Here is a 16,322-nt window from a genome sequence, read left to right on the forward strand (position 1 = left end):
CTGTATAATCGAGCTAGAAACCAGCTTACTAAAGAAATTAACATTGCAAAGAGGATCTATGCAGCAAAGTTGGAAAAACAGTTTAGCGCGAACGACTCAAAATCAGTCTGGCATGCATTCCAATCGCTGACTAATTACAAGCGACGATCCCCCCAAGCTGAGAACAATAGCACACTAGCCAACGACTTGAATACCTTCTATTGCAGATTTGAGAAGGACAGTTTCACTCCACACACCCACCCGGCCGCACCCGCGACCACAACCACAACCACACCTCTGACTTCTGCGTTAACCATCCATGAACAGGATGTGAGACGCATCTTCAAACAACAGAAGATTAACAAAGCGGCAGGCCTGGACCATGTGTCCCCATCCTGCCTCAACGTCTGCGCGGACCAGCTCGCGCCAGTCTTCACTCAGATCTTCAACAGATCTTTGGAAATGTGCGAAGTTCCATCCTGTTTCAAACGCTCCACCATCATTCCAGTCCCCAAGAAACCTGCAATCTCTGGTCTGAATGACTACAGGCCTGTCGCTTTGACATCTGTGGTCATGAAGTCCTTTGAACGTCTCGTGCTGGACCACCTCAAGAGTGTCACAGGTCCCCTGCTGGACCCCCTGCAGTTTGCCTACCAAGCGAACAGGTCTGCGGATGATGCAGTCAACATGGGACTGCACTTCATCCTAAAACACCTCGACAGTGCAGGGACCTACGCGAGGATCCTGTTCGTGGACTTCAGCTCAGCGTTCAACACCATCATCCCTGAACTCCTTTCAACCAAGCTTCTCAGCGTCTCACCTGCCATCTGCCAGTGGATTTACAGCTTTCTGACGGGCAGAACACAGCAGGTCAGGCTGGGGGAGGCCACCTCATCCACACGCAGCATCAGCACTGGGGCGCCCCAAGGTTGTGTCCTCTCTCCGCTGCTCTTCTCTCTCTACACGAACGACTGCACCTCAGCGAACCCGACTGTCAAGCTCCTGAAGTTTGCAGATGACACCACTGTCATCGGCCTCATCAAGGACGGTGACGAGTGTGCATATCGACAGGAAGCGGAGCGGCTGGAGCTGTGGTGCGGCCGACACAACCTGGAGCTGAACACGCTCAAGACGGTAGAGATGATCGTGGACTTCAGGAGGCATCCTTCGCCACCGCTGCCCCTCACGTTGTCCAGCTGCCTTGTGTCGACCGTCGAGACCTTCAAATTCCTGGGAATTACAATCTCTCAGGACCTGAAGTGGGCGACCAACATCAACTCTGTCCTCAAAAAGGCCCAGCGGAGGATGTACTTCCTGCGGCTTCTGAGAAAGCACGGCCTGCCACCGGAGCTCCTGAGACAGTTCTAAACAGCGGTCATCGAATCAGTCCTGTGTTCTTCCATCACAGTCTGGTTTGGTGCTGCTACAAAAAAGGACAAACTCCGACTGCAACGGACAATCAAAACTGCTGAAAGGATTGTCGGTACCCCCCTACCCACCATTGAGGACTTGCACGCTGCCAGAACTAAGACAAGGGCGTCCAAAATCCTCTCGGACAGTCTGCACCCCGGTCACCAGCTCTTCCAGCTCCTTCCCTCAGATAGGCGCTACCGATCAACGCAAACTAGAACTAGTAGACATTCCAACAGCTTCTTCCCTCTTGCGATCAACTTCTTAAACACCTAACCTATAATTCCATTACAACAAGCTGGAAATGTTTTGACTTGAGTTCGTTGTCACATTTCTGTGGGGCCAATTATGTATTACTCGTGCACTCACTGTAGTTGTCTCGCCATGCTGCACTATTTGCATATACTGGCCACTCATGCCAGAGTAGCATCTGCTCCATTTGCACACTGATTGAGGAGTATCTGTAACATTTGCACAACCAACATTGTCCCAGATGATCGCACTACTCGTCACTTAAACCGCATACACTCCTTGAAGTCTCAGCGCCCTTTGCACAATGGTCATTCCACCGGACTATTGCAATATTAGTCATTCGAACTGCTCTAAGTGCTAGAGGAGAGAGAGACTCTGCATCTTTTTGCACAATTGTTTTTTGTCAATGTCTTTATGTCCCCAAAGTGTTCTGTAAATTGACTGTCTGTTGTACTAGAGCGGCTCCAACTATCGGAGACAAATTCCTTGTGTGTTTTGGAGATACTTGGCGAATAAAGATGATTCTGATTCTGAAACAATGCAATAGTTAGCATTTGTGGAGGGAAACGATCATAAAGAACCTTGAGTTGCCCTTGTCTTAACCCAATTATATAAAATGACATTTGCCTCACCCTTTTTTCAAACATGTGAAAAACCACATCCCTCAGAATTGTTACTTTAAGGCACTATAAAAAATAAAATAAATATCTATATTTTCAAATATGAAATTATTTAAAAAGACCACAACAATTTATTTTGTAGAGAAAATAATCTCCACAAACAAACAATAGTTAAGCCCCAAGTAGGGATCAAGCACACGGTGCCATTGAAGCTAGCAGTGCCACTGCACACGCAATGCTTTTGGCATTTGAACAGGGGTGTGCAGACTTTTTATATCCATTGTATATGTATATTACATGCCACGGATGTAGTGTAAAGGTGTACACAGTTGCATCAGTATGCTGCGTTTGTTTGGTTCTGTGTAAAACATACAACAAACACTACTAGCTCTTAGGTTACGGCTCTGATGAGCAAAGTATGCATGCTCTATGAAACCTGAGTGTATTAGACTGCGTGTTTTTATGTTTTTACAATTAACAGTGGTTAACGACTTTTTTCACTTGTTTGAACGCTTACAATGTACAATATTTTATAAAATGTCTGGAGTAGTTGTCAAAAGTTTTACAGTGGCCACTGCTAGACCCTAGAACTACCCTCGACCCTATTTCTATTATTTGATGCAGGAAAAACAAAATGGGAGTTGGACCAGCATATACTGGAAATTCCTTAATTTGGCACCTCTCCACAATACCCAACTAGAGCAAAATTTCTGTGAGAAGTTCTCCCAGGCTATGACGACTTCCTGAATTCATAAAGAGCATTTCAACTAAGGAGCTACACCAACAGAAAAAAATAGGGGTGGGAAGTCTCCCATGATTGGATATCCATAAAGGAGGCTCATGTTTCTGCCTTTGGTTTGTGGAAGTCAACCCCGTGCAGAGGATGTCAACACTGAGATGGGATGCTTGGTTTGGACAGATAGACAGAGGGAAAGGGAGAGGAAGAGGAAGAGGGAGGCTAGGAGGGAGAGAGAGGTGAGAGAGAGAGACAGACAGACAGAATGACAGAGAGCGAGAGAGCAAAAAAGAGAGGGGTCGAAAACAAATAAGCACACGCCTTTGTCTCCCATGTCCAAATAGAGTAGACTGGTTAGAGTAGCCATTTTAAACTACAAAGAAATACTTAATGTAATCGTATGTCACATCAATTTTATCGACTGAAGTGAATTAAATGCCATTAATCTATTCCAGCCCCCCAAAAAATATTGTTGCATGTTTTTAGAAAAGAAAAATAGAAAAATAGCACTCTCTTGAAATATAAATAATGAACCAACCGGCACGGTGGGCGACTGGTTAGAGCGTCAGCCTCACAGTTCTGAGGACCCGGGTTCAATCCCCGCCCCCGCCTGTGTGGAGTTTGCATGTTCTCCCCGTGCCTGCGTGGGTTTTCTCCGGGCACTCCGGTTTCCTCCCACATCCCAAAAACATGCATTAATTGGAGACTCTAAATGCCCATAGGTGTGACTGTGAGTGCGAATGGTTGTTTGTTTGTATGTGCCCTGCGATTGGCTGGCAACCAGTTCAGGGTGTACCCCGCCTCCTGCCCGATGATAGCTGGGATAGGCTCCAGCACGCCCGCGACCCTAGTGAGGAGAAGCGGCTCAGAAAATGGATTGATGGACATATACACACTGGCACATTTTAACTGTGATTTAAACACATTTGAATAGTTTTACTTCATTTCACTTTTACATTAGTGTTTATTATTATTCATTTTTAATTTTTTTACAGTTCAGTGAGAATTAAGTTAAAAATGTGATTTAAAACATTGCCTGTACAGTAGGGTTGGGCATTGTTTAACTTTGAGTGATTCTGGTCCGGATTCTGGTTCCTGATTTCGATTCCAAATGATTCTTGATTCCTATTCGTTTAGGAGGCTAGGTCAAAAAGGTTTGCATAAATAAAGGGTGTGAAAATTATGAACATCCATTTTCTTAGCAGCCCGCAGCATAGACTAAAATTTACATTTTACTCTGGGTGCTTTAGAACCAGTATCAATATCTAACCTATGAACTAAAAGGCAATGTGTGTGGAACTAATCCATCCATCCATTTTCTGTACCGCTTTATCCTCACAAGGGTCGCAGACGTGCTGGAGCCTATCCAACCTATCTTCGGGCGTGAGGCGGGGTACACCCTGAACTGGTCGCCAGCCAATCGCAGGGCACATATAAACAAACAAACAACCATTCGCGCACACATTCACACCTACAGGCAATTTATAGTCTTCAATCAACCTACCATGCATGTTTTTGGGATGTGGGAGGAAACAGGAGTGCCCGGAGAAAACCCACGCAGACATGGGGAGAACATGCAAACTCCACACAGGGGGGGCCGGGATTTGAATCCTGGTCCTCAGAACTGTGAGGCAGATGCGCTAACCAGTCGTCCACCGTACCGCGGGAACTAACCCAATCGACTAATATTCATTAATTAATGTTTCAGCTAAAAGTTAAATATAGCATTGTTAAAATCTTTATTTGGGACTGTTTTATCACGTCAAATGGTTTAGACGTACAAGTTTTAAATTGACTTTCTGTTTTAAGCTTTTAGCCATTTATTTTGAAGGGTATGCACCAGAACCCAGCATTTTGGCACGAAAAGTAACTTCACACGGCACCTGTGACTTTTGTTTGGTTTTTTTTGTTTTTTTTGAATGGATGGAACCAAATCCTAAATAAACGTTGATTCCTTTCCTTATTCACCGATGTGGCACAAGGTTAGTGTTTGTGATACTGTGACACAACGTTTATATGAATTTTGTCCCAGTTCATTGTGATGTAAAGTTGCTACGGTGAGGTTTTAGCTCAATGTTAAGCTTTATTTTCCAGTCATCGGCTCTTACATTGGTTTGAAGACTAAAATAAATGCTAAAAACCATCAGTGCAAAAGTGCAATCAACCGTTTACCTTGTTCGCTGTCTCAATGTTGCCATAAATGTATTTTATTGTTTCACTCACCCAATTGACTGAGCATTGACTTCACTGAAACTCCGCGCGGTGTAGGCCGAGGCTCTGAGCAGGAGGGAGCGCGTCAGACGCTGCGCATCGTGAAAGCCTCCTTTGCACAATATAATCTTATTTTAAGTGTTGCACTGAGGCAACTAGTGATTAATTTTAACAAAGAAAATACACTTTTGTTTGCCCCCACCGCCGTTGGGCACAAGCACGTCTTTGTGCACGTTCTTCTTTGTTAGTTTTCGCCACTTCTTCTTCGGGGGCGGTGGACCAGGCATCAAAACTGGGAACCAAAATTTTTTTATTTTAACAAATCCAGGAGAACCGGAACGTTAGTCCCGGTTCCAATCGGTTTTCGCTTCTCGATGCCCAACCCTACAGTTAATAAATGTTTCCTGATGGCCACAGCGTGAACCTGAAATTTTAAAAAAATTCTCATTCTTCCTATGGGACTTCTTGTTCGTCAGTTAGACCTCCCACATGGTGCAGCACCTGTGGTCACACAATGTCTTGTCATTCAACTGAGCGTGGGCACGCTCTGGCTTTGAGTATACGGAGAAAATGGGGCAACAGCGCGGCATTTGTCACCTTGACTGATTAACACGCCGTCCTACTATATATACACTGTACATGTGACTTACATGTGCCTTGGGCAGCATTGTAAAAGTGACAGTTCCTATTACATGATCTACTCAAAGCACTATAATGATCACCAGACCAGGTGGACGATATGGCCTTAAAATAAAATCTCAGTTATGGTTTCCTGCCATATGTTCTGTCGTGCTGGGCGATATGGCAATATAAACTGCAGTTAGGCCTGTCACGATAATTACTATATAGACTTATCGTTCGATAAAAACAATTGTTTTTTGAGACTCGATACATTGTCATTGTGGTAAAACGGCATGCGGATCACACAGTGAGCCGTCAGAGTTGGATGGTTCTGTCATTAGTCGCTAGTGGGCTCATGGAACGCCAATGGACATTATTGCCGGTGCCTGTCCAATACTACAAAGCCTTGCTCCATGTGCAGCGAGTTGATTCACACAACAGACACACTTAAGGGGAAAATTAATTGTTTGTTGTGTTAGCTAGCCCACTAGCTAATGAGCTAGCCTGCAAATTAACAAGGTAGCGAGTTAAGGAGCTAAACAACTCGTTCCACAGCAGCGAAGTCGTTTAAAACATCAGCACCTCTCCGAGTTGTGTGTGTTTTAGTCCCCAATAAACACAAACACGGGAAAGTTAACTGTTTCTTAAGCATAACCTCAGTGGCACGTTATTCAGGCAGTAGTTGACGAGAGAGAACGTCAACATATACCTGATTGACAGGTGAAGGGCTTGCTTTCAGTGGATCAACCACACAGTAGCTAGGTTTACATGAATACTTTTGTGTCATTCAGATTTAAATCATTTCAATTGAAGAGTTCTGGTCAACTGTTTACATGTGACATGATCTATTCCGATTGGGTGAATACAATCGTGTGACTTGCGCACTTCGTCATGAACGTCACGTCATTTATCAAGATGGAGGTCTGTCATCTATCCAGCACAGTAGTTTGGATTGTTTTTATGTTTATTTAAAACAACAGGTTGATAAAACTTATAAGTAGTTAAAAACAAGATCTCTGTCACATATGAGCTCTGTCAGGAGCAGCCACATTTAAGCCATGCATAAAAGAATAAAAGAAGATGTCACCATGCATTTACGTTGAGACAAAGCATCCCTGTGAAACCAAATTAAATTCCATTCAGATTCGGCCTGGTTATTCCGCTGTAGGCGTTTATATGGAGCATTTCCATTCGGTTTGGGCTTCTAAACCGATTATAACCAGAATAGAACGCTCCATATAAACCAGGCTAGTCTTGCAGTCCTTATTCTTTATTTCAGACTCAGGGGGATCCATATCACAGAGTAAAGAAAAACAATATAATAGAGAAACAAAACAATAATAATAACAACACTGATTTTTAAGCAAAAAATAGTAATAAGTTAATAAGGGCAGGCCTTATTTTTCATGATTTCAGAGGCATTAAAATAACAATATTATAATTTATTGTGATAGTTTTTGTGAAAATATATAGTCTTCAAAAAATTGCTATTGTGACAGGCCTAATTGGAGGGGCGATAGAAAAATCCGCCATTTCTCTTCTCTAAACTCTATCGACATTTCTACCTCTCTGCCTGCTGTGATTAACTCTCTCCAGCTATGTCCCACTCACAGAAAACCATCTGATTAACACCAACAGGGCAACTGAATGCTATATATCTTTACTACACTGATATAGTAAATAATAAAATAATACCATCATCAATATTCTCAATGAGTACCGGATTTTCACGAACATAAGGAGAACTTAAAAGCCTTACATTTTCTCCAAAATGGACTTATCATGCGGCAAGCCTTACGTGTGCACCCGGTTCCAAAATCTCTAAATGTTGTTGTGTGACTTTGATGAGCGCTCCGCTTGACTGACTGGGAGCATTTCCTGCCAACAAGCTACGTACATAGAGGAAAAGTGGACGTGACTGAGGACAGCATGCGGACGTTAAAGGGGGAAGTCAAGAAGACGAAGCGCCGGGCGAGTTACACCACCATATGTGAATGGATTGTGGATGCCTGGGCTAAGGTATCTGCTTTGACTGTTTTCCGAGCTTTCGCGAAAGCCAGCATCATTGCTGAACAGCCCCCCGGCAACGAGACTGACTCCGACAAGTACAAGAGGGAACCTTGTACTTGTACTAAATACCAGCAACACACACTTGTACTAAGTACCAGCAACACTGTGTGAAAACCTTGTGAAGACTTACAGAAAACATTTGACCTGTGTCATTGCCAACAAAGGGTACATAACAAAGTATTGAGATTAACTTTTGTTATTGACCAAATACTTATTTTCCACAATAATATGCTAATAAATTATTTAAAAATCAGCCAATGCGATTTTCTGGATTTTTTTCACCCTCATTTTGTCTCTCATAGATGAGATATACCCATGATAAAAATTACAGGCCTCTCTCATCTTTTTAAGTGGGAGAACATGCACACTTGGTGGCTGACTAAATACCTTTTTGCGCGACTATAACTAAAGTATGTATGATTATTGCTGATATCGGATCAGACCGATATCGGTATTGACAAAAACTCAAGGTTGCAATATCGGTATCGGATCGGAAGTGAAAAAGTTGGATCAGGACATCCCCAGCTACTTTAGTCCTACATCTGATCATGGATCACAGATGTACGTAGCCATCCACCAAGACGATGATCTCCGCAGAAGGAGGCGTACATTCGCGGTACCCGAGGAGCTGCACGGATGTTTACCCAGCCAGCGTGGATTGATGCATTTTACGGCATCGAGGCGGACACAAAACAGACCTAGGATCTATTTTTGGCCAGGGTACAGCAAGAGATCCTGGTAAAAGTAAGCCATTCAAACTAAAAACTAAAACTTTTCAAGCGGGAGAAGCGGTAGCTAAAACGCAACAGCGTACTCTCTTTCTGGTTGAAGAGAGAGTTTACAAATAATCAAATTGGGTATTTCATTTGTAGGAAAATGACATTTTTATTTCCAAATAGTGAGTGTGAATGGTTTGGTTGTTTATATGTGCCCTGGGATGGGCTGGCGACCAGTTCAGGGTGTACCCCGCCTCTCGACCGAAAGCTCAGATGATAGGCTCCTGCACGCCCGCAACCCGAGTGTGGATAAGCGCTACAGAAAATGGATGGCTGGATGGATGGATAGTACAAGGAGTAATAATTCGATTTTTTTCAGAAGTCATTCGTTACTGTTAACGCAAATAGGTTTTAGAGGGCAAGTCCGAGCCCTAGCTGTCACAATCAAATATTTTAGACTGGATTGCTCTATCGATTACTCAGATAAAGTGTTATTTAGCATTAAAATTTATTGTAAAATCATTTTATTCCTGATTAGTAGGGATGTAACAATATTTGCGATAACGCAAAATTAAAAGTGACTCGATATTGTCGTGGTCTTGTCTTGGTATAAAATAATGAGCCGTTGGGTTTAAAATTTAGTTTTGGGTCGGCTACATGCAGCCACACCGCTGAGGCTGCTCCAGCCAGACTACAGCGCTCCACTTATTAAGTGTATAAACGCACCCGATTCGACACGTAACCCATGTGACCATGTAGTTTCATCACAAAAAATACACTGATTGGCTGACTGGCCCACGTGACCAAAAGGCTGCCTTGGGAGGGATGCAGAAACAACTTGGTGACCCGAGTCCCAACCAAGGCTACAACGTCTTAGCGTTACGTCACAATCGATTGGGCAAGCGGCGCCTTGTTGTTCGCGCTGGTCTCCGTCCCAGCAAACGCTAACCCACGGGCCGGCATCAGCTGACCTCCACTTCGCGAAGCCACATCCCGGCCGGTGGCCACCACCACTCCCTCTCGAAGAGATGATCCATCGGATTATTTAAGCATATTGTAAACATAGCGCTCTTTAGTGGTATACTAGTGAGTGTTTATCTCACACCAAGGGTCATGGGTGAAAGAACATCACACGGAGAGAGAATAACGATTCCGACTCCCCATTACAACATATCCCTCCGTCAATACATTACAGTAGTCCCCAAAAAGAAATAGGTCCACTCTATAAAAATACAGATATCTATGCAAAATTACATTTGACAAACTTCCCTCTCTTCAGATGAAATGTCCACATTTCAAATGAAAACATTACAGAGGCTGCTCATAAAAATACATCATCCTACAATATCACTAAGCGGAAGAAAAGAAACTTAGGCTTCTCATGGCTTTAAGAATGCAGGCTTCCTGCATTTTTGACCTCACTTTAATTTTTGGACTCAAGTAACAACAAAAAAAACAAAAAAAAACACTGTTAGTAGGCAGTATCCAATTCCTAATGTTATAAATTACAATACAGTAAATACTGTTAAATTATTGAACAGACAATTTCTCAATGGACAGTTTTGTTATTGTGACCATATATTATTGCTGCAGCAATAATACTGTTTTGGAGTTAAGAGTATATGAATGTGAAAATTGGATGGTCGGGGATAGAAGTGCACGTTAATGATTTGAAGATGTCTTTTTCACAAAAACCTGCGGGAAAACAGACAGAAACTACTAAAACCTATTGAGAAGGACTCGGCAAGAGTCAAGAAGAAGAACAGCAAGAAAAAGAGAGGCTTTTTCGGTTCTCCTGCTTTCGCCTCTTTGGCCAACCTGTACCGTGAACCTTCCTGCAATATCGTGTCTTCTTGCAAGCTTTCCCACGATATCGTAATAATTTTCGTACTGTGAGATTAATACCGTGAGATATAGTTTTCGTTACAGCCTTAAGGATTGCTGTTTATTAAGTGAATTATTATTAATAGCTCTATATTCGGTATTGTTTAATTATGAAACATAACCGCAAAAACAACACTTAAGCAATAGCACACGAGATAGAGTGATGTACTTACCAACCTTTTTAAAACTCAGAGCTACTTCTTGGGTACTGATTAATGCAAAGGGCTACTAGTTTGATATACACTTCTGAGGCTGCTTCGGAATGCCAGGTTAATCATACTACAGCTGCAAATAATTATTATTTTCGTAATAGAAAAACTATTATTTCTTCCATAAATTGATTATGAGTCAGTTATTCATTTGGTTTGTAACATGAAAAAATCGTGAAAAGTGTTGTTTCCAAAGTAACAGCAGATGTTTGCAAATGTATTATTTTGATTTTACTATGGCTGGCCCGATGCAGCTTTTTCACTTCCGATCCGACACAGATATTGCAGCATTGAGTGTTGCCCGATATCGGTCTGATCCGATTTCAGCAATAATCATACCTAATTTTGTAGTATGCAATGTTAGAAAAGACTTGATCAAGTGATATTACTCAAACAAAGAACAATAATTAGCAACAGTAGGGATGAGAAAAACTGACCTATTTATTATCCATCCATTGTCTGAGCCGCTTCTCCTCACTATGGTCGCGGGCGTGCCGGAGCCTATCCCAGCTATCATCGGGCAGGAGGCGGGGTACACCCTGAACCGGTTGCTAGCCAATCGCAGGGCACATACAAACAAACAATCATACACACTCACACCTACGAGCAATTTAGAGTTGTCAATTAAACTACCATGCATGTTTTTGGGATGTGGGAGGAAACCGGGGTGCCCGGAGAAAACCCACGCAGGCACGGGGAGAACATGCAAACTCCACACAGGTGGGGCCGGGGATTGAACCCCTGTCCTCAGAACTGTGAGGCAGACGCTCTACCCAGTCGCCCACCGTGCCGCCCTATTTGTTATTAACCAATAGATTACATAAAGTAATGCTGTGCAGTAACAAAGAAAGTAGAAGTCGTCACTATCAAATATTATGATAATACCTGATTTTTCACAGAGTTTGAAGAAGACACAAGTGCTGGAGTGGAGCATGGAATGGACTGCTTGTATAAGAGTGGTCAAATCTGAGGGGGAAAAAAATCCAAGATGGCGCCTACCAGTGTGGTCGCCTCGGTTACGCGCTCTCTAGTATTGTTTTTGTTTTTGTGTTTTTCATTCATCTTTGGAGACATTACACGACTCACTTACACAAGGGGAGACTTGCTAACCATCAAGGAGGCTACTTCGGACTTTATTTCACCAACCTTCGCAAATCCGCTGCTGAAAGGATTGTCGGTACCCCCCTACCCACCCTTGAGGATTTGCACGCTGCCAGAACTAAGACAAGCGCGTGCAAAATCCTCTCGGACCCGCCACATCCCGGTCACCGGCTCTTCCAGCTCCTTTCCTCGGGTAGGCGCTACCGATCAATGCAAACTAGAACTAGCAGACATTCCAACAGCTTCTTCCCTCTTGCAATCAACTTCTTAAACACCTAACCTACAATTCCATTACAACATCCTGGCAATTTTTTGACTTGAGTTCGTTGTCACATTTTTGTGGGGCCAATTATATATTACTCATGCACTCACTGTAGTTTTCACTATTTGCATATCTGTTGTTGACCAATACTGGCCACTCATGCCAGAGTAGCATCTGCTCCATTTGCACACTGATTGAGGAGTATCTGCAACATTTGCACAATCAACATTGTCCCAGATTATCGCACTACTTGTGACTTTAAACCGCATACACTCCTTGAAGTCTCGGCACCCTTGCACAATGGTCATTGCACCGGACTGTTGCAATATTAGTCATTCGAACTGCTCTGTGCTCGAGCACTCTGCATCTTTTTGCACAATTGTCAAAAAAAAAAAGAAGTACCGGCATTACCAGATAACTAGCAACCCTTTATTGCTCAGTGACTGTTTTTTTTTTGTCAATGTCTTTATGTTTTTATAAAAGTGTTCTCTGTCAATTGACTGACTGTTGTCGTACTAGAGCGGCTCCAACTACCGGAGACAAATTCCTCGTGTGTTTTTTGGACATACTTGGCAAATAAAGATGATTCTGATTCTGATTTTAGATCCAGACCGATCAGATCCTTGTTTTGTTTTGTAGACATCAGACTGATTTCCGGTCTCAAAGATCATATCAGGACACCTCTAGACTGAGCAGCTAATAATCAGCTGCTTTCATGGAGGACTTCAAACATCAGAGAATATTTACTGGCGGCACGTGGCTGACTGGTTAGCACACCTCACAGTTCTGAGGACCCGGGTTCCAATCCGGCCTCTCCTGTGTGGAGTTTGCCTGTTCTCCCCGTGCCTGCGTGGGTTTTCTTCAGGTACTCCGGTTTCCTCACACATTCCAGAAACAGGCATGGTAGGTTAACTGAAGACTCTAAATTGCCCATAGGTGTGTATGTGAGTGAGAATGGTTGTTTATATGTGCCATGCGATTGGCTGGCGACCAGTTCAGCGTGTATCCCGTTTCTTGCCCGAAGATAGCTGGGATAGGCTCCAGCACACCCGCGACCCGAGTGAGGATGAGCGGTACAGAAGATGAATGAATGAATGAATAATCAATATGTTCTTTAAAAAACACATTTCACGTAATAATTTCGACAGCCCCTTCCCTTCTCATGCAATGGACTAGTCCATCTTTCTACTGTATGCGTGGAAACTTGATTCAGCAAAACAAACACGCTGGCGCTTTGTGAGGAAAACGACTTACTTTATACCAGTGGAGCCGAGAAGAGGAGAAGGCAGAGTTTTTTGTTTTAATCAAAACAACCAAAGGTTTCAACCTTCATCAGGGTTACACCGAATTTGCGTAACTGACAACAGCCAGAGCCCAACGCTCTTGCCTGTTGCAGTCGCACTGCTTGTCAGCCGAGGAGGATGCAATAGAGATCAAGTGGAGAGTGAGTCGATCAACGCCTTTCACCACCAAATGGTAAATTGGATTAAAGTTCTTACCAATTACAGTTAATCCGTTGAGGTGATTTACATGTTGGATGTATTTCTAGCTCAGCTAATTTTCTCAAATTTGCATTTTTTTGGTTGGCGATAATCCGGATGTGGAGGGCCGCATATTGGGTTTACCTTGGGCCCTCAAATGACCAAATACGTCTCTGCACACACACACACACACCAAAAATAAACTTTTCTTACCCCACGACCCCCTCCGAGTAGTTCCTGCTTTTCCACGGCGTGCCCGCGTAGCCGTCGCGGCCCTCCGTGCCGGGGCCACCGTCCAAGAGGCTGGAATTGAATCCGAAAGTGCTCGCCTTGTTGTCCCGTTTCCTCTTGCTAGGGTGCCCGTCCGCTGGGCCCCTGCTGCCAAGCGCGACCGCTCGATGGTTACGGTTGCTGGTCTCCAGCGGCAGAAAGTCCCGCTGCTCCATGAGCTCGCCGTCCACGGTGGGACTCGTCATGGTCGACTCGGGCGGCCCGGTCCCCGCCGCGGCGAAGAGGACGGCTCCCGACGCCGCGCTGAGGCTCGCTTTCAGGATACCGAAGCTGTTGTTGACGTGCAGGTAGCCGAGCCCTTGTGTCGTCTCCCAGATCTGCATCCACAGGTTGTTGGCGGGTCCGCGTTGTTCTGGTTGGAACCAGGCGATTCGCGGATCCATGAAACGAAAGTAGTCGAGAATCCCTCCACCCCCTCCCTTCGGGAGCTCCCGTGAGCAGCTAGCCAGCTAACGTTAGCTCCCCTCGCTTTGCCGTCCGTTACTTCATCCAATTTTGTCCCTCAAAGGCGGCGGCGGCGACACACGGTGCTAAAGCACAGGAAGGCGACGAGAGTATCCGTAGACTGCCACCGGCGCCTTCTCCCGTTATTCACGTTTTTTTATAACCCTACGGAGGAACACGAGACCGTATGGTGTCGATGGAGCGCCTCTCTCTCTCACTCTCGCTCTGACCCTATCCTCGGGATCGTCCCTCAATGGCGGCGCGCTGCCGTCTGCTGAGCAGTGCGCATGCCCGACTGGAAGGGGGCGGGGGGGAAATCGTTACGTAAAAGAGTAATGTTTTTTTTTTCCGCGCTCGTTACGTAACATAATGGGTGTACCGTATTACAATTTGTCATTGTATCATAATAAATTCTAATTGATTATTATATTACATTACATATTACTCTAGCGTAGTCTATACATATAGTAATATAGTCTATGCCATCGCCATCACATCTTAAAGTTCTGTTTTTATTCTTCTTGCTTCGATTAAATTGAGAATTCTTTATAGGGCCGTTGAATGCTGATCTTTGGTATGTGTTTTTACTGTGTTAGTCTAGGATCAGAGGTGTTTTGTCGCGGGCCACATTGTAGTTATGGTTTCCCTCTGGGGGCCGTTATAACTGGGAAACCATGTAAATGTTCATCTCATATTATTAAATCACAACACATTGATGGCTAACTTGTTAGTCAAGCATAGTAGTTTGTGTATCTCTTGACCAAGTTACAATACAAAGTTACTATACTATTTGGTCACACAAAAACACGTTTTTGCAATATATGATCAATATTTATGACATGGCTATTGGGAATGTTGGTAGATTTTAGCAAGACTCATGGAAGTTGATGCACATGATTTGCTTTCACAGGCCACATAAAATGATGTGATGGGCCAGATCTGGACCCCGGGCCTTGAATTTGACACCTGTGGTGTGGACAAGAATGAGCTATCTCGTGTTAAGACTTTAGACAGCTGCATTTGAATGAGTGGCAAAATACAACGTAAAAACACTGACTTGCAGTTCAACCTTGGGTCACAGGTGTGCTTCAGCCTATCCCAGCTATCTTCAGGCGAGAGGCGGGGTACACCCTGGACTGGCCACAAGCCAATCGCAGATTTTAAGAAACATAATTATTCAAATTATTATATTGAAGTTAATGGTTAAAAAAAATGATGGCTGAACGTTCTTCTGCAGTATTTTCTGTTAAAGAGAAGAATTCATGGATCCATCAATTACAGAAAGTTGTCCCGGTCCTGAAGGAGAATAGCATCCCAAGATCATGACACTACCACTACCATGTTTGACTGTTCGTATGACGTTCTTTTTTTTTAAATGTGGTGCTACATTTACGCCAGATGTAACGAGACACACACCTTCCAAAAAGCTCAACTTTCATCTTTTCAGACCATATAATATTCTCCCAAAAGTCTTAGGAATCATTCAAATGTTTTTTGTTTTTTTTTGCAAAAGTAATGAGTCTTTATGTTTAGCAGTGGTTTTCGCCTTGGAACTCGGCCATTGATGGCCAGTCTCTTCCTAATGGTTGTGTCATGAGCACTGACCTTAATTGAGGCAAGGGAGCCCTGCAGTTTTTGATAGAAGTTGTCCTAAGTTCCTTTGTGGCCTCCTGGATGAATCACTGCTGTTCTCTTGGGGTAATCTTTGTAGGCTGGCCACTCCTGGGAATGTTCAACACTGTTCCATGTTTTCTCCATTTGAGGATAATGACTTTCCCTATAGTTGGCTGGAATCCTAAAGCTTTAGAAATTGCTTTTGTGACCCTCTCCCGACTGATAGATGTCAATTACATTATTTCTCGACTGTTCTGGAATTTCTTGATTTTGTCGGGACACATTCTGTTAAAGTGATTTTCTTGATTGAACAGGTCTGGAGGTAATCAGGCTTGTGTGTGATTAGTGAAAATGAACCAAAACTTGTGATTAGCCACAATTAATTCATGATTAGACAAGGGGGGTAATTACCATTTCACAC

General features: G+C 43.7%; 1 protein-coding gene across 2 annotated transcripts in view; it reads right to left on the reverse strand.

Annotated features, from left to right (window-relative positions):
• Positions 1–14,543, reverse strand: part of tent4b (terminal nucleotidyltransferase 4B) — a 73,262-nt gene extending 58,719 nt beyond the window's left edge. For both annotated transcript variants that reach the window (XM_061669209.1, XM_061669199.1), the window contains exon 1: positions 13,766–14,543. In XM_061669209.1, coding sequence (XP_061525193.1) covers positions 13,766–14,226 — 461 coding nt within the window. In that variant the 5' untranslated portion in view covers positions 14,227–14,543. The remainder of the gene's footprint in view (positions 1–13,765) is intronic.
• Positions 14,544–16,322: the final 1,779 nt, after the last annotated feature.

The sequence above is a fragment of the Phycodurus eques genome, chromosome 2 (assembly GCF_024500275.1).
Source record: "Phycodurus eques isolate BA_2022a chromosome 2, UOR_Pequ_1.1, whole genome shotgun sequence".
Classification (NCBI taxonomy): domain Eukaryota; kingdom Metazoa; phylum Chordata; class Actinopteri; order Syngnathiformes; family Syngnathidae; genus Phycodurus; species Phycodurus eques.